The sequence below is a fragment of the Salvelinus alpinus genome, chromosome 14, assembly GCF_045679555.1.
Source record: "Salvelinus alpinus chromosome 14, SLU_Salpinus.1, whole genome shotgun sequence".
Taxonomy (NCBI): Eukaryota; Metazoa; Chordata; class Actinopteri; order Salmoniformes; family Salmonidae; genus Salvelinus; species Salvelinus alpinus.
Genome location: NC_092099.1, coordinates 45,986,023 through 46,012,835, shown reverse-complemented (window position 1 = coordinate 46,012,835; position 26,813 = coordinate 45,986,023). Strand labels below are relative to the sequence as shown.

Below are 26,813 nucleotides of genomic sequence, written 5' to 3'. Positions count from 1 at the left end.
TTTTTATTTTGCGTGACATTTACCCATCTTTTGCGGAAAAATGCATTGAAAGTATAGAGAGCATTACTTAGCTCACTGAGAAAGGCGATCAGCGCTTACCCACCCGTTGTTTTAACCACTACCTCACTGGCAGTGCCCCGTTGTTTTAACCACTACCTCACTGGCAGTGCCCCGTTGTTTTAACCACTACCTCACTGGCAGTGACCCGTTGGTTTAACCACTACCTCACTGGCGGTGCCCCGTTGGTTTAACCACTACCTCACTGGCAGTGCCCCGTTGGTTTAACCACTACCTCACTGGCAGTGCCCCGTTGTTTTAACCACTACCTCACTGGCAGTGCCCCGTTGTTTTAACCACTACCTCACTGGCAGTGCCCCGTTGGTTTAACCACTACCTCACTGGCGGTGCCCCGTTGGTTTAACCACTACCTCACAGACAGTGCCCCGTTGTTTTAACCACTACCTCACTGGCAGTGCCCCGTTGGTTTAACCACTACCTCACAGACAGTGCCCCGTTGTTTTAACCACTACCTCACTGGCAGTGCCCCATTGTTTTAACCACTACCTCACTGGCAGTGCCCCGTCGGTTTAACCACTACCTCACTGGCAGTGCCCCATTGTTTTAACCACTACCTCACTGGCAGTGCCCCATTGGTTTAACCACTACCTCACTGGCAGTGCCCCGTTGTTTTAACCACTACCTCACTGGCAGTGCCCCGTTGTTTTAACCACTACCTCACTGGCAGTGCCCCATTGGTTTAACCACTACCTCACTGGCAGTGCCCCATTGTTTTAACCACTACCTCACTGGCAGTGCCCCGTTGGTTTAACCACTACCTCACTGGCAGTGCCCCGTTGGTTTAACCACTACCTCACTGGCAGTGCCCCGTTGGTTTAACCACTACCTCACTGGCAGTGCCCCGTTGGTTTAACCACTACCTCACTGGCAGTGCCCCGTTGGTTTAACCACTACCTCACTGGCAGTGCCCCGTTGGTTTAACCACTACCTCACTGGCAGTGCCCCGTCGTTTTAACCACAGTATATGTTAATTTTCTCCCGTTATCTGGTTTCATGCTGCTCACAGGAGACCAGTGAGATGTATCGCCTGGGGGTTTAAGGAAATAAAAAACAGGTGCATATCAAGGGAAGTCCCGGGACACCAAGTCCTCGTCACGTCACCCAGGGCTCCCAGCATGACCCCTGACCCCACAGAGTACCCATTGTGTCTGCCGCTTTATGGGTTATGTTCCACCTTGGTTTAGTGACAGGTGGAATCCTCCCTACCAAGAGGAAGCTCTCCGTGTACAAAATGGCACCCTATTCCCTACTACGTAGTGCACTACTTTTAACTAAATTATTTCCATTAAAAAAACACAGATGTTTTCCTAAAGACTTAAGAGTGTTTATGAATGTTGACTTATGAGAAAATATCCACAACAATTACATATCGTCAGGTCAAGTGGAGCCATACACTGTCTTGAACTATTTTCGCTCTGAATTCACACAGTAATGATGTGACTCAATCATCATCACATACCCTGGGCCTCCTCTAAGGGGGCCTGTCACACCCACACTGTGGTGGAGGTAGAACAGAGAGACAGACATAGAGAGAGAGAGAGAGAGAGACCGATTTACTTCAAACTATTTGTGTCCCTGATTTGAAGGTCATTAAAAAAAAAAAAAAAATGATTGGACTCAATGAAATACATCTAGTTCGGCTTTCATTAGCAGATGTACGTTAAGTATACATTGTAATGAGTCCAGATGGAGAGCTCTGCCCGGCTCCCAGTGTATAGTCAGTAAACAGCTTCCAGTGACTCTGGATAAGAGCGTCTGCTAAATGACTTAAATGTAATGTAAATGTTAGGCGCATGTATCCACAGCTGTTGAACACTGCAGTTCCCAGGAGTCCCTGCACTTCCTCAACCTGGCATATGGCAGCATTGTCACTGGGCTCTCACTAGGACAGGGTGGGACAGAAGAGGTGGGGGACAAGGACAGGCATGACACAGAGGCCCAAAACCAATACCCCCCCCCCATAACTGCATCTCTTCTCCCACCCTGGATGAAGTTAGCCAGTCAGGTTATTACATTATACACACTGCACAGATAGGGTCACCTTACAATCTTGTTGAAGTCATGATCCCTGGGAGGAGTGTTGAGGTGAGTCTTACCTTCTGAGCCCAGGATGAAGTGGTGGATGTCTGGCCCAGTGGACATGCGTGGCCCCTGGCAGCTCTTCTCAATCACCCCTCGAGGGGTCACCGCCTTCAAGTGGATCACCTGGACATATCACAAACAAGATGGCAGCTCAAGTCACTTAGCTTGACTTTAAATCACAGCAGAGAGGAGTGACGAAATAGCCAGGTTAAAACAAGTGCTATTTCGGTTGCTGAGTTCATATTCAAGGCTAAATTCTGTCAATCATTGGCAGAGCTTAAACAAAACAAGCAGGCTCCTTCGTCACAAGAAATCCAAATAGAATGGTTCCCATACATTAGCATGACGCAAGTGTGCTTTGATGGGCGCACCTGCAACTTCACGTTACAACCTTTTGTCCATTTACAAATCACCCAGTAAGATCAGAGTTAGTCACAGAGAGGGAACATACCAGGTCCTCAATGTTACCATATACGTTCTTCTTCATGCCTGATGCTCTAGTAGCCACCCAGCCGCCCAGCGAACTGAACTCCATGGAATCTGGCTCATGCCCCGTACAGTAGCCTTTCTCATTGAGCTGGGGAGAGGGAGAGTGACAAAGAAACACTCATCAGTATTCATAGGAGCAGAGTTTAGACCTACGTCGTGTAAATCAGGGTTTTCCCCAAACTCAGTCCTGGCATCCCCATGGGTGCACGTTTTGGTTTCTGCCCTAGCACTACACAGCTGATTCAAATAACCAACTCATCATCCTCATCAAGCTTTGATTATTTGAGTCAGCCATGTTGTGCTGAGGCAAAAACCAAAACGTGCACCCAACTCCTGGTGTAAACCACTAAAACCACAAGAATTTTAAATATGAAACCAAATCACAATCAAATTCCTCTTCCACCACTGGATTCAATTATGGGTTTGTTAAGGGGCTTTTATGTTCAAATTATGGGCTTTATGACACCATACATTTTTTTACAACATCCTAAAATTAACCACAAATTATAAATGGAGGAGAAGAAAAAATGAAAGGGGGGAGTCAAAATATGAGTCGTTTCAGATGTGGCCTGGGCCCCTGGTCTCAGTGCTGGGCCCCTGGTCTCAGTGCTGGGCCCCTGGTCTCAGTGCTGGGCCCGTGGTCTCAGTGCTGGGCCCCAGCAGCAGGCAGGAATGGCCTACTCTAATGTCTCCCGTTTTCCAGGTGATGTGAGGAGTCAGGCCGTGCGTTCATGGCACTGCTCTCCCCGACAGGCAGCTTTTAATGCAGAGCCATCTGCTCCGTCAAAATGGCCCCTCTATATGCAAAGGTGGAGCCCCTTTGAGACGCAGAGCACGCATTCCTTCACGTCAAACACTGCCTCCTTCTCAATCTTTAGAAATTAGCTTGATGGTGCCATCTGCTCATTGCCCGAGCCTCAAGCTCTAACGTAGTTACCTCTTCTCCTACTCAGACCTGCCTAGCATAGGATCTCTGCACTCCCTGGAAACCATTAGCCCAGGGTGGAGAGGCATGGCAGGCTACAGGTGAAAGATCCTGTAGAAGACAGCTTATACTTATACTTAACAACAATGAGCCCTTTCATGGGAGATCATTCAGCATGAAATGGTTTAGTATTTATGAGGGCAAGGCACTTACTAATCTCTCCAAATCCTGACCGATGATGCCAGCTTCAACGTGGGCGACTAAATTCTTCTCGTCGATCCACAATATGCGGTTCTGCAGATAAAAACAAAAAACAAAACTAATGAGATCATTACATTTCACTGCTTACGTCATTTAGACCACGGTTCCCCAACTGGTGGCCCGCCGGTGGTTTTATGGAGTTTTTATTGTTGTACATAAAATACTGGAAAAACACCTGGAGATCAGCTCCATGTGATTTTAATTTGAGAAATCTGTTCAAGTATTCCCACAAATAATAGAGAGACAGGGGATCATATACAAATGTTAGCAACGTTTGAAATTATTATGTTTTAGTCAAATATTATATCTGTTTCGGATTCTTGCGCTCAATTGCAGTCTACAAATTATTTGTATTTACAGTGGGGAGAACAAGTATTTGATACACTGCCGATTTTGCAGGTTTTCCTACTTACAAAGCATGTAGAGGTCTGTAATTTTTATCATAGGTACACTTCAACTGTGAGAGACGGAATCTAAAACAAAAATCCAGAAAATCACATTGTATGATTTTTAAGTAATTCATTTGCATTTTATTGCATGACATAAGTATTTGATCACCTACCAACCAGTAAGAATTCCGGCTCTCACAGACCTGTTAGTTTTTCTTTAAGAAGCCCTCCTGTTCTCCACTCATTACCTGTATTAACTGCACCTGTTTGAACTCGTTACCTGTATAAAAGACACCTGTCCACACACTCAATCAAACAGACTCCAACCTCTCCACAATGGCCAAGACCAGAGAGCTGTGTAAGGACATCAGGGATAAAATTGTAGACCTGCACAAGGCTGGGATGGGCTACAGGACAATAGGCAAGCAGCTTGGTGAGAAGGCAACAACTGTTGGCGCAATTATTAGAAAATAGAAGAAAATAGAAGAAGTTCAAGATGATGGTCAATCACCCTCGGTCTGGGGCTCCATGCAAGATCTCACCTCGTGGGGCATCAATGATCATGAGGAAGGTGAGGGATCAGCCCAGAACTACACGGCAGGACCTGGTCAATGACCTGAAGAGAGCTGGGACCACAGTCTCAAAGAAAACCATTAGTAACACACTACGCCGTCATGGATTAAAATCCTGCAGCGCACACAAGGTCCCCCTGCTCAAGCAGGCGCATGTCCAGGCCCGTCTGAAGTTTGCCAATGACCATCTGGATGATCCAGAGGAGGAATGGGAGAAGGTCATGTGGTCTGATGATTCAAAAATAGAGCTTTTTGGTCTAAACTCCACTCGCCGTGTTTGGAGGAAGAAGAAGGATGAGTACAACCCCAAGAACACCATCCCAACCGTGAAGCATGGAGGTGGAAACATCATTCTTTGGGGATGCTTTTCTGCAAAGGGGACAGGACGACTGCACCGTATTGAGGGGAGGATGGATGGGGCCATGTATTGCGAGATCTTAGCCAACAACCTCCTTCCCTCAGTAAGAGCATTGATGATGGGTCGTGGCTGGGTCTTCCAGCATGACAACGACCCGAAACACACAGCCAGGGCAACTAAGGAGTGGCTCCGTAAGAAGTATCTCAAGGTCCTGGAGTGGCCTAGCCAGTCTCCAGACCTGAACCCAATAGAAAATCTTTGGAGGGAGCTGAAAGTCCGTATTGCCCAGCGACAGCCCCGAAACCTGAAGGATCTGGAGAAGGTCTGTATGGAGGAGTGGGCCAAAATCCCTGCTGCAGTGTGTGCAAACCTGGTCAAGAACTACAGGAAACGTATGATCTCTGTAATTGCAAACAAAGGATTCTGTACCAAATATTAAGTTCTGCTTTTCTGATGTATCAAATACTTATGTCATGCAATAAAATGCGAATTAATTACTTAAAAATCATACAATGTGATTTTCGGGATTTTTGTTTTAGATTCCGTCTCTCACAGTTGAAGTGTACCTATGATAAAAATTACAGACCTCTACATGCTTTGTAAGTAGGAAAATCGGCAAAATCGGCAGTGTATCAAATACTTGTTCTCCCCACTGTATGTTCCGGCTCCCCGACTATCCGCTCAAGAAAAAAAATTATCCCGCGGTTGAATCTAGTTGATGATCCCTGGTTTAGACCACTATACAAATTGTGTACAATGCCTTATGAGTTTAGCCCTGATGAAAAGCACACTCTGTGTCCGATACATCCTATACAGGTTAGAGGGAGAGGATTTTAATGATTGCAGTAGTAGTGTTGACAGCATATCCAAGGCTGTTCTCTAAAACTGCCTTCACCAAGTGAATGACATCAAATACATTCCAGTTGTTAAGGTCTTAATTCTAGAACCCCCAAAAAGGTCAGTATGCAGCCTTTTATTAATTCTAGAACCCCCAAAAAGGTCAGTATGCAGCCTTTTATTAATTCTAGAACCCCCAAAAAGGTCAGTATGCAGCCTTTTATTAATTCTAGAACCCCCAAAAAGGTCAGTATGCAGCCTTTTATTAATTCTAGAACCCCCAAAAAGGTCAGTATGCAGCCTTTTATTAATTCTAGAACCCCCAAAAAGGTCAGTATGCAGCCTTTTATTAATTCTAGAACCCCCAAAAAGGTGAGTATGCAGCCTTTTATTAATTCTAGAACCCCCAAAAAGGTCAGTATGCAGCCTTTTATTAATTCTAGAACCCTCAAAAAGGTGAGTATGCAGCCTTTTATTAATTCTAGAACCCCCAAAAAGGTCAGTATGCAGCCTTTTATTAATTCTAGAACCCCCAAAAAGGTGAGTATGCAGCCTTTTATTAATTCTAGAACCCTCAAAAAGGTCAGTATGCAGCCTTTTATTAATTCTAGAACCCTCAAAAAGGTCAGTACGCAGCCTTTTATTAATTCTAGAACCCTCAAAAAGGTCAGTACGCAGCCTTTTATTAATTCTAGAACCCCAAAAAGGTGAGTATGCAGCCTTTTATTAATTCTAGAACCCCCAAAAAGGTCAGTATGCAGCCTTTTATTAATTCTAGAACCCTCAAAAAGGTCAGTATGCAGCCTTTTATTAATTCTAGAACCCCCAAAAAGGTCAGTATGCAGCCTTTTATTAATTCTAGAACCCCAAAAAAGGTCAGTATGCAGCCTTTTATTAATTCTAGAACCCCCAAAAAGGTCAGTATGCAGCCTTTTATTAATTCTAGAACCCCAAAAAAGGTCAGTATGCAGCCTTTTATTAATTCTAGAACCCCCGAAAAGGTCAGTATGCAGCCTTTTATTAATTCTAGAACCCCCCAAAAGGTCAGTATGCAGCCTTTTATTAATTCTAGAACCCCCAAAAAGGTCAGTATGCAGCCTTTTATTAATTCTAGAACCCCAAAAAAGGTCAGTATGCAGCCTTTTATTAATTCTAGAACCCCCAAAAAGGTCAGTATGCAGCCTTTTATTAATTCTAGAACCCCCAAAAAGGTCAGTATGCAGCCTTTTATTAATTCTAGAACCCCCCAAAAGGTCAGTATGCAGCCTTTTATTAATTCTAGAACCCCAAAAAAGGTCAGTATGCAGCCTTTTATTAATTCTAGAACCCCAAAAAAGATCAGTATGCAGTCTTTTATTAATTCTAGAACCCCCCAAAAGGTCAGTATGCAGCCTTTTATTAATTCTAGAACCCCCAAAAAGGTCAGTATGCAGCCTTTTATTAATTCTAGAACCCCAAAAAAGGTCAGTATGCAGCCTTTTATTAATTCTAGAACCCCAAAAAAGGTCAGTATGCAACCTTTTATTAATTAGAAATCTCCAAAAAAGGTCAGTATGCAGCCTTTTATTAATTCTAGAACCCCCAAAAAGGTCAGTATGCAGCCTTTTATTAATTCTAGAACCCCCAAAAAGGTCAGTATGCAGCCTTTTATTAATTCTAGAACCCCCAAAAAGGTCAGTATGCAGCCTTTTATAACGACTGTGAGAAAAAGCCTGATGCTATGGTGACCACAATATCTATCAACGAGAAAGGTATTAACAACCAAGCTCGTGTTGTTTGTTGAAGATGTGACGACGGGGGGGTATTTCAGTAGCACTTGTGAGATACGAACATGTGGCTGTTGTTACTAGAGGACTGGGCCGTGGGGAGGACACAGTGTTAGTCAGATTCCAAAAGGTTAACCTCTCCAGTCACCCCTGGCCCAGCTAGAGCCATCATTCATTCTCCAGAGGTAATAAAGTGTCTGCTGCGGTCATACACAGTCTTTCATGTGACTCCCTCAGAACCGCTATGCCCTGTGACCCTTGACCCAGTGCACTGGTATTTACGCCACCTTTACGTCACCTCCTCAGTGACTGCTGGACTAGCAATGTCCAGACCGCCAATATATCACCTGGGTAGACAGCTGTCCAACAGCTCTATGATACAGTACTGATACTAAATGCTGTTTCCGACTGGGTTTCCTTCCCTCACAGTATTTTTCTCTGAGGAAAAAGTTGAGCAAATTTATGATTCTCCGAAAGTAAGATAAGAGAGTGAGACAGCTGGACGTCTGAATAAGCTTTGATGTGGATATAGGAGCGTCCTCCGTGCTGACCGACCTCTATCTTTCCTGTTGTGAGAGCGTCCTCCGTGCTGACCGATCTCTATCTTTCCTGTTGTGAGAGCGTCCTCCGTGCTGACCGACCCCCATCTCTCCTGTTGTGAGAGCGTCCTCCGTGCTGACCGACCCCCATCTTTCCTGTTGTGAGAGCGTCCTCCGTGCTGACCGACCTCTATCTTTCCTGTTGTGAGAGCGTCCTCCGTGCTGACCGACCTCTATCTTTCCTGTTGTGAGAGCGTCCTCCGTGCTGACCGATCTCTATCTTTCCTGTTGTGAGAGCGTCCTCCGTGCTGACCGACCCCCATCTCTCCTGTTGTGAGAGCGTCCTCCGTGCTGACCGACCCCCATCTTTCCTGTTGTGAGAGCGTCCTCCGTGCTGATCGATCTCTATCTTTCCTGTTGTGAGAGCGTCCTCCGTGCTGACCGACCCCCATCTCTCCTGTTGTGAGAGCGTCCTCCGTGCTGACCGACCCCCATCTTTCCTGTTGTGAGAGCGTCCTCCGTGCTGACCGACCTCTATCTCTCCTGTTGTGAGAGCGTCCTCCGTGCTGACCGACCCCCATCTCTCCTGTTGTGAGAGCGTCCTCCGTGCTGACCGACCCCCATCTCTCCTGTTGTGAGAGCGTCCTCCGTGCTGACCGACCTCCATCTTTCCTGTTGTGAGAGCGTCCTCCGTGCCGACCGACCCCCATCTCTCCTGTTGTGAGAGCGTCCTCCGTGCTGACCGACCCCCATCTCTCCTGTTGTGAGAGCGTCCTCCGTGCTGACCAACCCCCATCTTTCCTGTTGTGAGAGCGTCCTCCGTGCTGACCGACCCCCATCTCTCCTGTTGTGAGAGCGTCCTCCGTGCTGACCGACCCCCATCTCTCCTGTTGTGAGAGCGTCCTCCGTGCTGACCGACCCCTACCTTTCCTGTTGTGAGAGCGTCCTCCGTGCTGACCGACCACTATCTTTCCTGTTGTGAGAGCGTCAGACATTCACAGCAAAAAAAGCTCAAAATAAATTTCCTGTAATACTTGGCTTTCTATTGTCCATAAATAGAGTATATAGCCGGTTGATCTTGTGCAAGACATTATACGGTCTGTAAAACTAAGATGTATCATTAACATACAGATACAAGGTTTTACTCTAAATACAAAACCTTATGAACACCTGCTCTTTCCATGACAGACTGACCAGGTTGAAAGCTATGATTCCTTAATGACGTTACTTGTTCAATCCACTTCAAACAGTTTGGATGAAGGGGAGGAGACAGGTTAAAGGAAGATTAATAAGTCTTCAGACAATAGAGACATCCATTGAGAATGTGTTCCATTCAGAGGGTGAATGGACAATACAAAAGATTTAAGTGCCTTTGAACAGGGTATGGTAGAAAGTGCCAGGCGCACAAGTTTGTGTCAATAACTGCAACGCTGCTGGGCTTTTCCACACTCAACAGTTTCCCTGTGTGTTTCAAGAATGATCCACCACCCAAAGGACATCCAGCCAATTTGACACAACTGTGGGAAGCATTGGAGTCAACATGGGCCAGCATCCCTGTAGAACTCTTAACACATTGTATAGTCCATGCCCTGACAAATTGAGGCTGTTCTGGTTAGCAAAAAGGGTACACAGTGTATATTTGGTCCTATAAAAACAGTAAAGTTGTGTTGAGACAAAGTGCTTTGTGGAGCAGATCCTTGTATGGTATACAAGCATTGTTTACAGATCTACGACGTGTGACTCTCAGAGTGGATCTAATGTGTACGGTCTTCCAAGTCAGTTCATTCCCCACCATCTGGGAAGTATCCAGAGAGACGATGCAGCGCGTTTCCTCCGGGGGGCACTCTAGAGCACTGGTCACACTGGTCCCTCCTGGATGGGGGACAGGAGAGTAGAGGGGTTAGGACTTCTCCCTGACCACATCACTAGGGGAAAGCTCTGGGCCCTAGCAGCAGGCTATAACCAGCACTTTCCCTGGTCAGGCCACATGGTCAAAACAGGGCATAATATTCTAATCTAAAATATATTTTAAAGTTTGGAAAACATAAATAAAAACATAATAATATATTTCACTATTGGGTTTGCAACAGTAAAATACTCACCGCCGTACGGTATCAAACAAACATTGTGCTTGCATGCCAGCTCCACAATTTTCACCACATCGTTGTGGCAGTCTGCGGAGGCAAAGGAAACATAACAATATCTTGGATGGCTATTTTATCCCGTGTCATTATATAACACACAGCTATATGTTAGTGTTACATCGATAACAAGAGTAGCAATGGCACAGAGTCTGCTCAATCAAATTCCAGCCATCAGTCAACACAAATTTGCATGATAAAAAAGGTGCCAGCCATAACTGCGGCAAACCAATTTGCCATGATTCATGACTATACTGTGCTGGGCCTGGTGTATTGGGTGTCCAACGCCCTCCCCCTGATGCTTCTTATTAAGCCACCTCTCATACATATCAATATCCCTACGCCTCGGCAGAGATTAGTACATTTGTACCTGGCTCCACTCCTATTCCCCAGGCGCTCTCTTTTGATGACTTCTGTAACCGTAATAGCCTTGGCTTCATGCATGTTAACATTAGAAGCCTCCTCCCTAAGTTTGTTTTGTTCACTGCTTTAGCACACTCTGCCAACCCGGATGTTTTAGCCGTGTCTGAATCCTGGCTTAGAAAGACCACCAAAAACTCAGATATTTTCATCCCCAATTACAAGATTTTCAGACAAGATAGAACGGCCAAAGGGGGCGGTGTTGCAATCTACTGCAAAGACTGCCTGCAGAGTTCTGTCTTACTATCCAGGTCTGTTCCCAAACAATTTGAACTTCTACTTTTAAAAATCCACCTCTCTAAAAACAAGTCTCTCACCGTTGCCGCCTGCTATAGACCACCCTCTGCCCCCAGCTGTGCTCTGGACACTATATGTGAACTGATTGCCCCCCATCTATCTTCAGAGTTCGTGCTGCTAGGCGACCTAAATTTGAACATGCTCAAAACCCCAGCCACCCTACAATCTAAGCTTGATGCCCTCAATCTCACACAAATTATCAATGAACCTACCAGGTACCACCCCAATTCCGTAAACTCGGGTACCCTCATAGATATCATCCTAACAAACTTGCCCTCCAAATACACCTCTGCTGTTTTCAACCAAGATCTCAGCGATCACTGCCTCATTGCCTGTATCCGTAATGGGTCAGCGGTCAAACGACCTCCACTCATCACTGTCAAACGCTCCCTGAAACACTTCAGCGAGCAGGCCTTTCTAATCGACCTGGCCGGGGTATCCTGGAAGGATATCGATCTCATCCCGTCAGTAGAGGATGCCTGGTCATTTTTTAAAAATGCCTTCCTCACCATCTTGAATAAGCATGCCCCATTCAAGAAATTTAGAACCAGGAACAGATATAGCCCTTGGTTCTCTCCTGACCTGACTGCCCTTAACCAACAGAAAAACATCCTATGGCGTTCTGCATTAGCATCGAACAGCCCCCGTGATATGCAACTTTTCAGGGAAGCCAGAAACCAATATACACAGGCAGTTAGAACAGCCAAGGCTAGCTTTTTCAAGCAGAAATTTGCTTCCTGCAACACAAATTCAAAAAAGTTCTGGGACACCGTAAAGTCCATGGAGAATAAGAACACCTCCTCCCAGCTTCCAACCGCTCTGAAGATAGGAAACACTGTCACCACCGACAAATCCACTATAATTGAGAATTTCAATAAGCATTTTTCCACGGCTGGCCATGCTTTCCATCTGGCTGCCCCTACCCCGGACAACAGCACTGCCCTCCCCTCTGCTACTCGCCCAAGCTTCCCCCATTTCTCTTTCTCCCAAATACAGTCAGCTGATGTCCTAAATGAGCTGCAAAATCTGGACCCTTACAAATCAGCCGGGCTAGATAATCTGGACCCTTTCTTTCTAAAACTATCTGCTGAAATTGTTGCCACCCCTATTACTAGCCTCTTCAACCTCTCTTTCGTGTCGTCCGAGATCCCCAAAGATTGGAAAGCAGCTGCGGTTATCCCCCTCTTCAAAGGGGGGGACACCCTTGACCCTAACTGCTACAGACCTATATCTATCCTACCCTGCCTTTCTAAGGTCTTCGAAAGCCAAGTCAACAAACAGATTACCGACCATTTCGAATCCCACCACACCTTCTCCGCTATGCAATCTGGTTTCAGAGCTGGTCATGGGTGCACCTCAGCCACGCTCAAGGTCATAAACGACATCGTAACCGCCATCGATAGGAAACAATACTGTGCAGCCGTATTCATTGACCTGGCCAAGGCTTTTGACTCTGTCAATCACCACATCCTCATTGGCAGACTCGACAGCCTTGGTTTCTCTAATGATTGCCTCGCCTGGTTCACCAACTACTTCTCTGATCGAGTTCAGTGTGTCAAATCGGAGGGTCTGTTGTCCGGGCCTCTGGCAGTCTCTATGGGGGTGCCACAGGGTTCAATTCTTGGACCGACTCTCTTCTCTGTATACATCAATGATGTCGCTCTTGCTGCTGGTGATTCTCTGATCCACCTCTACGCAGACGACACTATTCTGTATACTTCTGGCCCTTCTTTTGACACTGTGTTAACAACTCTCCAGGCGAGCTTCAATGCCATACAACTCTCCTTCCGTGGCCTCCAACTGCTCTTAAATACAAGTAAAACCAAATGCATGCTCTTCAACCGATCGCTGCCTGCCCCTGCCCGCCTGTCCAACATCACTACTTTGGACGGTTCTGACTTAGAATATGTGGACAACTACAAATACCTAGGTGTCTGGTTAGACTGTAAACTCTCCTTCCAGACTCACATCAAACATCTCCAATCCAAAGTCAAATCTAGAATTGGCTTCCTATTCCGCAACAAAGCATCCTTTACTCATGCTGCCAAACATACCCTTGTAAAACTGACCATCCTACCAATCCTCGACTTCGGTGATGTCATTTACAAAATAGCCTCCAAAACCCTACTCAATAAATTGGATGCAGTCTATCACAGTGCCATCCGTTTTGTCACCAAAGCCCCATATACTACCCACCACTGCGACCTGTACACTCTCGTTGGCTGGCCCTCGCTTCATACTCGTCGCCAAACCCACTGGTTCCAGGTCATCTACAAGACCCTGCTAGGTAAAGTCCCCCCTTATCTCTGCTCGCTGGTCACCATAGCAGCACCTATCTGTAGCACGCGCTCCAGCAGGTATATCTCTCTAGTCACCCCCAAAACCAATTCTTCCTTTGGACGCCTCTCCTTCCAGTTCTCTGCTGCCAATGACTGGAACGAACTACAAAAATCTCTGAAATTGGAAACACCTATCTCCCTCACTAGCTTTAAGCACCAGCTGTCAGAGCAGCTCATAGATTACTGCACCTGTACATAACCCATCTACAATTTAGCCCAAACAACTACCTCTTTACCTACTGTATTTATTTTATTAATTTATTTTGCTCCTTTGCACCCCATTATTTTCTGTCTCTACTTTGCACTTTCTTCCGCTGCAAACCAACCATTCCAGGGTTTTTTTTTTTAGTTTTATTTTACTTGCTGTGTTGTATTCACTTCACCTCCATGGCCTTTTATATTTTTATTTATTTATGTTATTTATTTATACATATATTTGTTTGCCTTCACCTCCCTTATCTCACCTCACTTGCTCACATTGTATATAGACTTATTTTTTTTTTTTTTTTTTCACTGTATTATTGACTATATGTTTGTTTTACTCCATGTGTAACTATGTGTTGTTGTATGTGTCGAACTGCTTTGCTTTATCTTGGCCAGGTCGCAATTGTAAATGAGAACGTGTTCTCAATTTGCCTACCTGGTTAAATAAAGGTTAAATAAAATAAATAAATAAAAATTAACCCTTAAAAAAAAAACAAAAAAAAAAACACCTGAGCCAGGATGAAGAGAAGCAATGCATTGTGGGAGAGAGGGGGGTGGAAACGTTGGTCGTTCAAAACAGTAGTGATGTAAAAACTCACTTGGCCACACCACCATGTCTGGAACACGCTCAAATGTCTTCCCTTCTCTGAGAGCAAAGATTTCATGTAAGCAATGACCTGTTAACACAAGAGAAAAATGTTAAATATACTACGACAAAAGCAATTATGATTGTATGATCAGTATAATTAGTGTGATGTTCATAATACTGCTGTGTTCCTATGTACCGCATGTGTAAGATTAAAGATGGCATCACACACTGTATGAGACCCAGTCCCCTGGAGGACCGGAGCATTCCCAGCCATGCCTCACCGTGGGCACGGAACACCCTGTCCTCCGCCTCATTGGAGAATGGGATGCCTGTGGCCTTCAGGTTCTCTACGAATGCCTCGTTCAGTCTGGGCGGCGGCACAGCGCTGACATTCAGGACGGGCTGAGGACAAAGACATGGGAGGAGGAGGAGCCATCAACGGGTCGCTGCCATCATTGGAATTCACACCAACAGGAGACATGAGGGTTTGAAAACCAATGACACTTACTGTCGCAGGGCTTTTATGCTTCATACTGGCACCAAAGGTATTTTCAAACCAGTCTTGCAAACTGGGCAGGGTCATCCCGCTTAGCCTGTACCTGCAATGAACCAAAAGCACACAGGATTAAAAGAAAGCTTGACCCAAATCATAAACACATCCCGTCTGACCTAGGTGTTATGCTGGGAACTGCTGAAATACATACTGTCTGTTATGGGTATGGAGTCAGTGTGTGGTTGTTTGAGCTTAGAGGTTATTAGGTGAGCCCAGTGACCGCGCTGTCCCCGTGGCGCCAGCCCAGGCCAGACGCTGTATAATTGAACCGCTGGCACAGTAGAGGCCAACACATCAGGGAACTGTAGTCTGTCTTTGTCCAGCAGACCATTAAAACACACTCCTTAATGAAAAGAGGAGAAATCTCATTCACTTTAATTTCTTCCATCTCTCAAACCACGCAGAGAAAGCACAGAACAGGAAATGTCATTGATACAACTTCTAGTAAAGACTAACAGAGGAGCCATCTGCTACTCAGCATCCTGTAAAAATCACATCGCTTAGCTTTAAGTCTGACAGGCTTTCTGTTCTGAAACCATATGTCACCATCTCTGCCTCTATCATACAGGACAAAGATAAAAGGTGTAGAACAAAAGATGTTGTGCCAAAGAAAACAGAGATCCATTCTGCAGACAGTGTGGATTGAAGTCATACTCAGTTATCAGAGAGAGTGGAGAGACAATAGGTTAGGCTTCTTTAAAAAACACACAGAGATTCAAACTAATCACTTCCTACATCAGCACTCAACATATTTCCAACAATTGTTCCCATGACAACTGTTAGCATAAACAAAACAAAAGCACCAACCCCTAGAAGAAACATTCCAAGAAAGGTAATAAGGGGAGTTTGAAACTCATTGACCTGATGTCTGGGACTAAATCAAAACAAGATAAGCAGAGTACAGATACCAGCCACTAGATGGCACTAGTACCCCACTCTGAATGAGGCTGGAGTGGGAGTGGGAGGTTTTCAAATCAAAGTTTATTGATCATGTACACCAGGGTTTTCCTGGCCCTTTTTTTATTGGCCTAGCACTACACAGCTGATTCAAATAATCAAAGCTTGATGATGAGTTGGTTATTTAAGTCAGCTGTGTTATGCTAGGGCAAAAACACACACAAATGCACCCATGGGGGGCACCAGGACCGCGTCTGTGGAAACCCTGGCATTCACACTGTTAAGCAGATGTTATAGCGGGTGCAGTGAAACGCTTATGTTACTAGCTCCTAACACTGCAGTAAAATGTCAAACGAGTACACAAATAATCAACTATTTAAATACATAAAAATCCAGAAATGTCGGAACCAGTTTTAGGCAGTAGACTGTGCAAAGGAGTGAACAACTAAGATTGAGAATTCTCATTCAACACATGTTTTTTCCCCCACCTTTATTTAACCAGATAGGCAAGTTCAGAACAAGTTCTCATTTACAACTGTGACCTGGCCCAAATAAAGCAAAGCAGTTCGACACATACAACACAGAGTTACACATGGAGTAAAACAAACATACAGTCAATAATACAGTAAAAAAATAAGTCTATATACAATGTGAGCAAATGAGGTGAGATAAGGGAGGTAAAGGCAATAAATAGGCCATGGTGGCGAAGTAAATACAATATAGCAATTAAAACACTGGAATGGTAGATTTGACAGTAGATGAGTGTACAAAGTAGAAATGTGAATAGATTATTTAGCCTACAGATCGTCTGAGACAATCAAGATTTTCGTCGTGAGAATAAAAGTTGAAAATGTTGAGACAGTATTCTGTACCTTTTCCCTGTAAACTCTGCTTGACCCTTCTTGTTAAAGAGGAATTTGGAGTCACTGTACCCCCAACCATTCCACTTCATAATCTCCTGCCTGGGAGAGAACAAGAAACAGTTGGTCAAGTTAATGAATGTTACAGTAGTAGAAGCTAATAGTGTAATAACACTGTCAGAGACGACAAGTCAAATCTCAAGGGACCAAGACAATACAAGGAAGCACTTATAAAAGACCATGAACCCTCATACTTGACATCCTGTTGCACACAGTAGGCTAGTATTTGGATTACTGGTCTATTTGCAATGGGGGGGGATGTGTTGCAGTTCCCTTGTTTTGCTATCAGTTATTCAAAAATGGGCTTTCCACGTCATGGCTCGCCGTTATATCAAAAATGGGCTTTCCACGTCATGGCTCGCCGTTATTCAAAAATGGGCTTTCCACGTCATGGCTCTCCGTTATTCAACAATGGGCTTTCCACGTCATGGCTCGCCGTTATTCAAAAATGGGCTTTCCACGCCATGGCTCTCCGTTATTCAAAATGGGCTTTCCACGTCATGGCTCGCCGTTATTCAAAATGGGCTTTCCACGTCATGGCTCGCCGTTATTCAAAAATGGGCTTTCCACGTCATGGCTCTCCGTTATTCAACAATGGGCTTTCCACGTCATGGCTCGCCGTTATTCAAAAATGGGCTTTCCACGTCATGGCTCTCCGTTATTCAAAAATGGGCTTTCCATGTCATGGCACTCCGTTATTCAATGGGCTTTCCACATCATGGTTCTTCCTTAGTGTATTGGCAGTATGGGAGGCTCCAGTCACACCTAGGCCTGGTCTCAGAGGTGGTCGTTCCCCTGTGGACTACACACAGCCAACTACAAAAGCCTGTAGGCACAGTAACAAATGGGGAAGAAAACCTGTTACCTTCAAACAGCAGTCATCAGACAGAGAGAGGCTTAGATCTCATTCCAAGTAGAAGCAGCATGATGAATGACCATAGATGAGCATTAGGAGAAAAGTTGTGGACAACGAAGGTAGGGTATATCCTCCTAAAAACAGTGTTCCAAATAAATACCATTGGGCGGCTTACATGAAGGAATCCAGAAAAAAAATTATGATAAAAATAAGTTAAAATGGGAAATTAATTGATGAAATGGAAAGTAAAATGCAGGAAAATAAGAGGGTTGATTGCAGAGCGGTATTCCTCCTTTATTGTGGTAAATCTATATCAGGTTAGAGGATTCAAGAAACAAGTTTGAACACTGAACTGAAAATGTCAGGCAGAATTTTAGTATCTCAATATATCTACTGAATAATAATAAAACTGACAGTTTAGTAATGTGTTTCTTCGTCTGTGTTAAATCACTACGCTCATCCCAAGGGAATGCTTTTCAGATGTTCCTCGCCAGAGGAAATAGCCCACTACGGCAGCCGGCCAGAGGAAATAGGTCACTACGGCAGCCGGCCAGAGGAAATAGGTCACTACGGCAGCCGGCCAGAGGAAATAGGTCACTACGGCAGCCGGCCAGAGGAAATAGGTCACTACGGCAGCCGGCCAGAGGAAATAGGTCACTACGGCAGCCGGCCAGAGGAAATAGGTCACTACGGCAGCCGGCCAGAGGAAATAGGCCACTACGGCAGCCGGCCAGAGGAAATAGGCCACTACGGCAGCCGGCCGGAGGAAATAGGTCACTACGGCAGCCGGCCGGAGGAAATAGGTCACTACGGCAGCCGGCCAGAGGAAATAGGTCACTACGGCAGCCGGCCAGAGGAAATAGGTCACTACGGCAGCCGGCCAGAGGAAATAGGTCACTACGGCAGCCGGCCAGAGGAAATAGGCCACTACGGCAGCCGGCCGGAGGAAATAGGCCACTACGGCAGCCGGCCGGAGGAAATAGGTCACTACGGCAGCCGGCCGGAGGAAATAGGTCACTCCGGCAGCCGGCCGGAGGAAATAGGTCACTACGGCAGCCGGCCGGAGGAAATAGGCCACTACGGCAGCCGGCCAGAGGAAATAGGCCACTACGGCAGCCGGCCAGAGGAAATAGGTCACTACGGCAGCCGGCCAGAGGAAATAGGTCACTACGGCAGCCGGCCAGAGGAAATAGGTCACTACCCCTAGAAGGGATCCATACCTTAAGTTGGTACACATGGTTGAGTAAAACCCATGAGGAATGCCTGCCAAACAGGCAGCCAGTGTAATTTATGAGGAGCCTGGGAAATGACAGAGAGAGAGAGAGACATACTCTCAATGCCAGTCTATCACAGCCTGGCATCTCAACGGACCATGACACAACTCTGTGATGTCCTGTAACAACCTCAACAAGCAGAAGAATACAACTGCCCAGAGATGAATGAATTTATTGTTTAATTAAATGGAAGCAACGGCCGTCTGGCCTCAAAGAGCTGGGGGAATCTTTTGAAGCTACTGTAATAAATATTACACTGCATGACGATGACCAGACCATTAGGCTAGTAATTAGCTGCTAGATCAGCGCCTTATTCAAAAGGTAGCCTTGTTTTGTGGCTACAATCAAGTTATTACAACAGAATGAGTTAATAGGCCAGAGGTTAGACTGTTGATTTTACAAACTCTGAATTGTATTTTTTTTTTTTTATATATATATTTTTAAGAAGAACGTTTGTCTGTTAAGAGGACTGACCTTAAAATGCCATTTGAAACAAGGTCAAATCCAGACTGACATTCCAGCAAGACCAAGACCAGTTAGCTTCATAGCAGGCAACATTCCTACTCTCCAGTGATAAGCGCAATTCTAGAAAATGTGAGTAATGAGGGTAAATTCATGACGGTAACATTTATGCATACAGATAACAATACAAGTTGTACACAGCATTCTTTTTACATTTGGAAATGGTGGTGGGCTCACACTGGAGAATTAGGCATAGACTATTTTATAATTTATTGTCATAATTAAAACATTTTTGGCCACTCGTCAGCACAAAATGACCATATGTTTGGCAATAGAGAGAGACTAACAAACCTGCAAAAATCTGCCTTCCAGGTTAAACCATACTCATCACGCAAGAAAGGTAGCATTGGGGGCAATTCCACAGTAACAGAGTGACGCTGAGACTCCGATTTTTCACTTTAAAAAAGAAGAAGAAAAAAGTGCAATATGCAGAAATCACTCAGCCATTTCCTTGTTGCTAAAATTGGAATAGTTCACCTAATTTCAGTCTGTGACAAAACAAGCAATGTATAGTGTAGAGAATCACTGTACCAGCTAAACCACTGTGAAACATCTTTTCAATAACCAAAAACATTGTATTTTCAACTGTTGTACAAAACCGAAAGACAAAAACTAAAATTATAGAATGGGAATTAGCGCACATACAATCGATCAAAAATGTCTTTACATTTTAGTCATGTAGCTGATTTATCCAGAGGGACTTACACTAGTGAGTGCATACATTTTCATATTTGTTTGTACTGGTCCCTCGTGGGAATCAAACGCACAACCTTGGTTTTGCAAGTGCCATGCTCTACCAACTGAGCCACACGGGGACTTGCTTTCAATCTATAACTTACATTTCAATCTTAATGTAATCCTTGTGCATACAGTTGTATGGTTTGTTTAACTTTGCAATCATTGTTTTTTTGTTTGACACATTTTAAAGTGAAAAATCTGAGTCTCAGCATCACTCTGTTAACATGGAATTGCCCATAGCCTAACTGACCAACAGGTTATTTATTTAACCTTTATTTAACTAGGCAAGTCAGTTAAATTTACAGTGATGGCCTACCCCGGCCAAACCCTAACGACGCTGGGCCAATTGTGCACCGCCCTATGGGACTCCCAATCACGGACGGTTGTGATACAGCCTAGTAACCGAACCAGGGTCTGTAGTGACGCCTCTAGCACAGATGCAGTGCCTTAGACCGCTGCACCACTCAGGAGCACACCTATAGGGTTTATCTGAAATAAGCCTCAGCACTTCTGCTTCACACAAAAAAACATTCTATATTAATATCAAACATTTCCCAACTGCACAATGAAGAGCCATACATAATACAGAAAAAATAATTAACATTCCTGTGGTAGAACGATGGTAACACTTCCTCTCACAGGCCATGTCACAGTTGAATGCAGGATAATGGATTGTTCAGTGTTGCATGGGTGAGTGGTTCATACAATACAGCCTCTACCAAATGCAAATATGGAAGTGTGGTCTAAGGCATATCTGACACTAGCTGTCATAGGGTGGTAGGTAGTCTAGCGGTTGGAGCGTTGGGCCTGTAAATGAAAGGTCGCTGGTTCGAATACCCGAGCTGATAAGGTGACAATTGCCCTTGAGCAAGGCACTTAACCCTGATTTTATTTGTATGTCACTACAGCATGATCGTGAAAGCTTAACAGCCAACTCGTCTCATTACAAACTGACTGTCAGACCATCACAAGTCTTGGCCAAATCAGATCCAAGTTAACTGCTCAACTTTATCCCATTTCTGAATCTGGAAAAACATTAACCTCCAGATCAAATGTGATATGATAATATAATGAAGAATATAAAAATATTACCATTATAATGATCCCTTCTATTCAATAATGTATAGTAACTAGCTAGCTTATTCTGTTCATGTCAATCAAACAGAGTTGAGATTTCCCTAGTCGTTGTTCAGAATACTGTCAGCATTCAAAACATCAACCGTAGTTTATCAAGCTATAGATAACAATATAAATGTATAACGGAATAGGCCACCTTGAAATAGTCACAAATGTTGGCATTTGGTGTTACATAAACTTCAGCTGCCCGCTGTCACGAGCGGCTAGTGTGGGTTTAGCCGATTAAACTCAACTCTTAGATTTACGATGGAGTTGAGCGGCGACTAGTGGTGGCAGACTGGAGCTCCGAGGTCAGATGAGTAGGTTTGGATAAAAACATAATTTCATTTCAGCACCTAAAGAATAGCCCGCAATTAAACAGAACACTTGTGTGTAATAACAGTCTATTCTTTGGGTTCTGAAATCAGTAGTTTGTTTATATATATATGTATATATATAAAAAGAAAAGCATTTTATGTGGTGTCGGAGTTCCAGTCCGCCCACACTAGTCGCCGCCCAACTCCATCGTAAATCTAGGAGTTGAGTTTAGTCGGCTAGTGTGGGTCATATAACGCCGGCAAGCTATGACAAATTTGGTACAGTCCTAGTGTAGAATTGACCTGAACTTCAATTTCAACAAATCAAACATTACTGAAACACATTCTAAATAAGTAGACTTGCTAACTAGTGTAAAAGATTAGCATAGAACATAGAATACAGTCTCGCCGCACCCACTTCGATGAATGAACACTTTGTTTAAGGACCACTACCGCACATTCTGCTGGTTAATTTTCTTAGCTAGCTAAATTAAAGCAGAGATGTCTAAATAATAATATGTCAAGGAGGTCATCCCAGTTTGTAAGACACTAATGATGTGTTTTTAAATGACAAGAACATGCATAACAGCTATTTCATACTGTATGGCAATCACTTATAGCTAACGTTAGCAGATAGCATGTCAGGATAGCCCTCATATTCATCCACTTCTACCCCATTACCACCGCCAATTCCTACCTCTTTCTCGGCACCGTCCCTTTATTCTCTTCCGTTGAACCGGTCGCATCAATTTTGCATTCTTTTGCGATAATTCCCGAGTTACCGTCCTCATGTTTATGTAAATGCGCTGCAATTATCCTTAATCTTTGCTGTGCAATTCGTTGCCTCTCGGAGCTATTGCTGTTTGACGCCATACTGCTTCCGTGTTTGTGCAAGGAAAGGCAGCTGTCACATCGATAATAGGATATGAGCTAAATTGTAATCAAATCCCATCATGCTTTGCATTTAATTTGTGCTTTCAATACACAGTACAATGTTGCAAAATTGGTTACATTATCGCCTACCTTTGCTGTTACTTTAATTGAATTGCTGGTAGTCCATAGAGCATGTTTCCCCAACTGGCGGCCCGCGGGCCGAATTTGCGCGGGTGGTTTTGTTTGGCCCAACACATTTTCTGAGCAAAATATATATATATATTTGTATTTTTTATTGTTGTACATAAAATACTGTAAAAACACAGAGATCAGCTCCAAGTGATTTTAATTTGAGAAATCTGTTCCCAAGTATTCCACACAAAATAGAGTGACAGGTGATCATATACAAATGTAAGCAAGGTTTTAAATTATTATGTTTTAGTCAAATATTATATCTGTTTGGGATTCTTCCAGTCAATTTGCAGTCAAATTATTTGTTATGTTCCGGGTCCCCCGACCATCCGCTCAAGAAGAAAAAAAATTGGCCTGTGTCTGAATCTAATTGATGACAGTCACTGGAAATAGCTTATATTAGACAAATATTTTTACAAGGCACAATGTGTGATTTACTGCTATACAATGGTCATTCAAAATATTATATTGATTCTTGGAAGAATATAAATGAATGAGCTTTCTACTGTTTTCCCGTATCATCACTCCATAACAAGTATTGTAGTATAGGACTAGCTTACAAGCATGTTGATTTGGACTATCAGTTACATTCATACGAGTTTGAGAGTAGGCCTTTAGTTCATGGAAACTTGATGCCCATAGTTCTGAGGTCATCCTTTCAGGAGAAATGGCAAGATAAAGAAATTCCAGATTTTTATAAGTGTTGCATTCTCAACATGCATCAACGTAACTCTTCTTTCGCTGTGCCGGTGGGTGACTGCCTTTTTCTCAGACAGATTTGATCCATGGACAGGTAGCCTAATGATTACTTAAGCTTAGCACAGAAGCTCTCTATTAGACCACGATGAATGAACTGGGCTTTGGGAGAACTGAAACTCAAAACTTTTTCAAAACACAGAGAAAAATGTAGATTTTTCAATAAGAAAGTAATCTAATTTAATAGCAGGAAAAATATGTCATGCTGCTTAAATAATGTGTGCATGTGCCTTTAAAAATATGGTCTGGAACTTTGGTGACTACTAGGGGCTGCAGTCCAAACACTTAAAGGACACACCCTCGTCCACTTACCCTCGCCTTATGCCCTTGGGGGAATCCCTGTCGCCATCTTGGCGGGTGGTCCAAATGATTAGCCAAGCAAGGGAAGTTTGCAACGTAAGCCCCTCAGCCTTCGTTTTTAGTGGGCTTTGCGAGTGTATAATAATGTAAACTTCGGGCCTGAAACTCCCCATAATTCAATTCGCGAGATTGTACATCCTCTAAGAAAAGTCAGTGAAAACTTAAAAACAACATCAATGGAGAAGTCAACATACAAGTGTAAATAAAAACGAATGCAAATAAGTTAGACATTTTGCTACTATGTAAAAATTAAATGTTTTTGTTTGGTTATCTCTTGGAAATTGTAGAAATAAAATATGTTCCTTCTTCAGAAGTTTCAGCTAGGCAGGCCAACGGTAGTTAGCTAATTAATTTGCTAGCTATCATACAGTAGGCGTATATTAATAATTATATATTTAATATAAGTAGACATACACTCATAATTGACTGTAGCTACCGGTGGCTGAAAACCCAATCATCGCGGGATGAACGAGTGATGAATTTCTGGCCAAGAGTGGTCAATTTAAATATTCTTCCTTCCTCCCTTGCCCTGCAAGTGTATAATCGTCAGACGTCATCAGAAGTGTCCACTTGATTTTATGGCTGAGGGGATAGGGTCTGTCTTAAGTATTTTTTTTAAACCTCTCGCTTTGGACCGAATGTATCAATGTGTAGTTTATACATGTGTAATCTATGAGCATATTTACTGTTTTACCTCAATTATTCATGAAATCCCTAGTTGAAAGCGACTGTTTTTTTCTGGAAGTTATGCTGTGCCTTTTCCCTTACATTTTCCCCCATGTGGACCAGCCCCTTAGCAATTCAAGTTCTAGCTAATGAGCTTCATTCAGCCTCTCGCCATTTGAGTGACAGCTAGCAAGACGCATACACAGCAGAGCAATGATGTGGTGCACATATCTACACATATGACTTAGTACGCAATTTTCGGCGATCAAATTTGGCTGGTGAGCGCTAACAAGTCTACAAAAGTACCAGAGAATCTCTAAATTAGACTAACAAGTTGTGTGCCCTTTGTAGAGCCAGTGATGTTATTGCACTTTTAGTTAATTAAATATAAAACTGCCTTTTTTATAATTTTTATGCGTGAAAAGTTTGCTCATCGTTGATTCATACTGCTTGGACAGACAGCCTACACTGCACTGCATAATAGCAACGTTTCATCCTAACTTCCTATTGGCTGTCATATACATCTCTGAAATAGTTTATTAGATTTATATTTGCAACACTCCAACAATGAATGATACAACAGATAATTAGGCCTAACTACCATTCACAGGATACAATGTCAATACACAACAGAAAATAATCCTTAAAATCTTTGACATTGTTTATGGGTTTGATAAGGTTAATTAATATGTGGTAGGACCAGTACATTATGACCCAGGTCACTGAAAGAGGTTTGAACATTTAAATGGCTCTTGTTTAACTTTCTCACCTCCATGAGTAACATGACAGTGAACACGAGGGATGACTGGAGTCTGGAGTTTCCATATGGCTCGCTGGGTCACCCTATAGAAAGTGATGCAACAATCTACTAGTCATTCTGCTACTCTATTTTTCAGTCATAAATTCAGACATTTCACTCTGATACCAACAGACCCAAAGTGAGTCTTTTTAATTATAAGCAAATAAATACTTTCACAAGTAGGTGAAAACTCACGAGGCATGTCATTGTCAAAATAAAAAGTTTATTCTTAGAACATTTTAGTGACAAGGAGTTTCCCTATTGAAGTTTGCAAGTGGCCATGTTGTGGAATAATGGTCCGACTCTCCAGCTGGTAGGTTTACTTCCCTCAGGCCAGAGCGTTAACTCCCAAAATAAAGTTCTGTAATGCACTGACTGCAAACAATTAGAGTCAAAGTGTATCACAGAACTTTACTTGGACAGCCACAGTGCCAACCCTTTTCACTACTCCTTCACCTGCAACATATAAGAGAGAGTGAAATGTAAGTTTCCTATTGATGTGCTGGGTTGATAAACACTTTGAATTAACACTGTAAGTGTGGGAAAATATGTAATTATGAGGTTGGGATGACTTTCTGAACACAATATTGAAACCTAAAAAAGTTAAAATCCACCAGGATTTGAGATTAAACTGAAATCAACCACAGCTGAGTGCTTTACAAAAAGTGTATTACGTGGAACTTTAACTAATTCTCTGGGCTTATTAAAACACAGAGAGGAGAGAATGGAAAGACTGCTGTTGGAAACTTGGATTGATTCTCACACTCTGACACCAACCCCCCCCCCCCCCCCCACCACCATACAAATGATGAAATCATACAATATCACACAGTAAGAGGCAAGATCCATTTTCCTTCATAAGGTGTTTACTTTGCAGTTCTACCTGGAATACTTTCAAGGTAGTAAAGGCAACCAATTAGGGCACTCCATATGTGGAACAGATGACGTGTCTAAAAGGTTCCAAATTTGAAATCATGAATTTATTTTTATGTTGAATAGTTCACTCCAAGGGTAAGACACCCACGTTCATTACGCTGTTTAGCCTACTTGTTGAGTTTTTCCACAAGCCACAGACTGAATTTCACAATGAAAATATAGTGTAGAATGGTCTACCTATAAAACAAGGCAAATATTCAACATATTCCACTTCAGATTGCAGTAACAAATACATGTATATTCAACACCGTTTGGAGAGTTGCTTATTGTCATGAAGTTACAAAGTACAAAATCAAACAGTGAATTAAAAGATGTTGGAATTCGATTAGCAGATGTGAAATGCCATAGCATAGCTTCATATTCTAAATGTGAACACTATAAATGAGAAGCTAAAGAAATGCAATTGACCATACGGTACCTGGTAGAAACGGGAGCTCTTAAAGGGGAACAGCTGCAATCAAGCACGAGGGCAAACTGATAATAAAATGCAAAAATCAGTGGGCTATCTAAAATGATTGCAGGACAAACTATCGAAGCAAGCAAGAGTTTTTCCACTTCCTAATTTCGCGGTTGACGTCCCTCTTTGGAGCCTCCATACAGTGTTCGTATTGGTGCATTCACGCCGCTTTTACCTCTTATTCTATTCTTTCAGCCCTGTGCAGTTCAGTCTGTAGCTGGAAGAATGTCGACGTGGAGCTGCCAAACGTGAACGCGTATTCGTGGGCGCGCTTAAGGGGGAAAAAAACCCGTAT

General features: G+C 43.5%; 1 protein-coding gene and 1 long non-coding RNA gene across 4 annotated transcripts in view; both read right to left on the bottom strand.

The window, feature by feature from the left end:
• The window catches only part of LOC139538965 (alkyldihydroxyacetonephosphate synthase, peroxisomal-like), a 45,137-nt gene extending 22,617 nt beyond the window's left edge, over nucleotides 1-22,520 (bottom strand). The window contains exons 1-11 of one of the 3 annotated variants that reach the window (XM_071341566.1): nucleotides 22,177-22,197; nucleotides 16,609-16,698; nucleotides 14,991-15,182; nucleotides 14,795-14,885; nucleotides 14,568-14,688; nucleotides 14,297-14,374; nucleotides 10,399-10,470; nucleotides 10,089-10,168; nucleotides 3,788-3,868; nucleotides 2,612-2,737; nucleotides 2,175-2,283 (exon numbers count right to left, since the gene is read on the bottom strand). In XM_071341566.1, coding sequence (XP_071197667.1) covers nucleotides 2,175-2,283; nucleotides 2,612-2,737; nucleotides 3,788-3,868; nucleotides 10,089-10,168; nucleotides 10,399-10,470; nucleotides 14,297-14,374; nucleotides 14,568-14,688; nucleotides 14,795-14,869 — 742 coding nt within the window. In that variant the 5' untranslated portion in view covers nucleotides 14,870-14,885; nucleotides 14,991-15,182; nucleotides 16,609-16,698; nucleotides 22,177-22,197. Of the gene's footprint in view, nucleotides 1-2,174; nucleotides 2,284-2,611; nucleotides 2,738-3,787; nucleotides 3,869-10,088; nucleotides 10,169-10,398; nucleotides 10,471-14,296; nucleotides 14,375-14,567; nucleotides 14,689-14,794; nucleotides 14,886-14,990; nucleotides 15,183-16,608; nucleotides 16,699-22,176 lie in introns of all 3 variants that reach the window. The other 2 variants (XM_071341565.1, XM_071341564.1) reach the window with 2 other exon arrangements.
• A 2,808-nt stretch (nucleotides 22,521-25,328) lies between these two features.
• Nucleotides 25,329-26,813, bottom strand: LOC139538203 (uncharacterized). Its single transcript, XR_011667693.1, has 2 exons — nucleotides 26,480-26,813; nucleotides 25,329-25,581 (listed from the first exon to the last, which is right to left on the bottom strand). It is a non-coding gene; the product is annotated as an uncharacterized lncRNA (long non-coding RNA).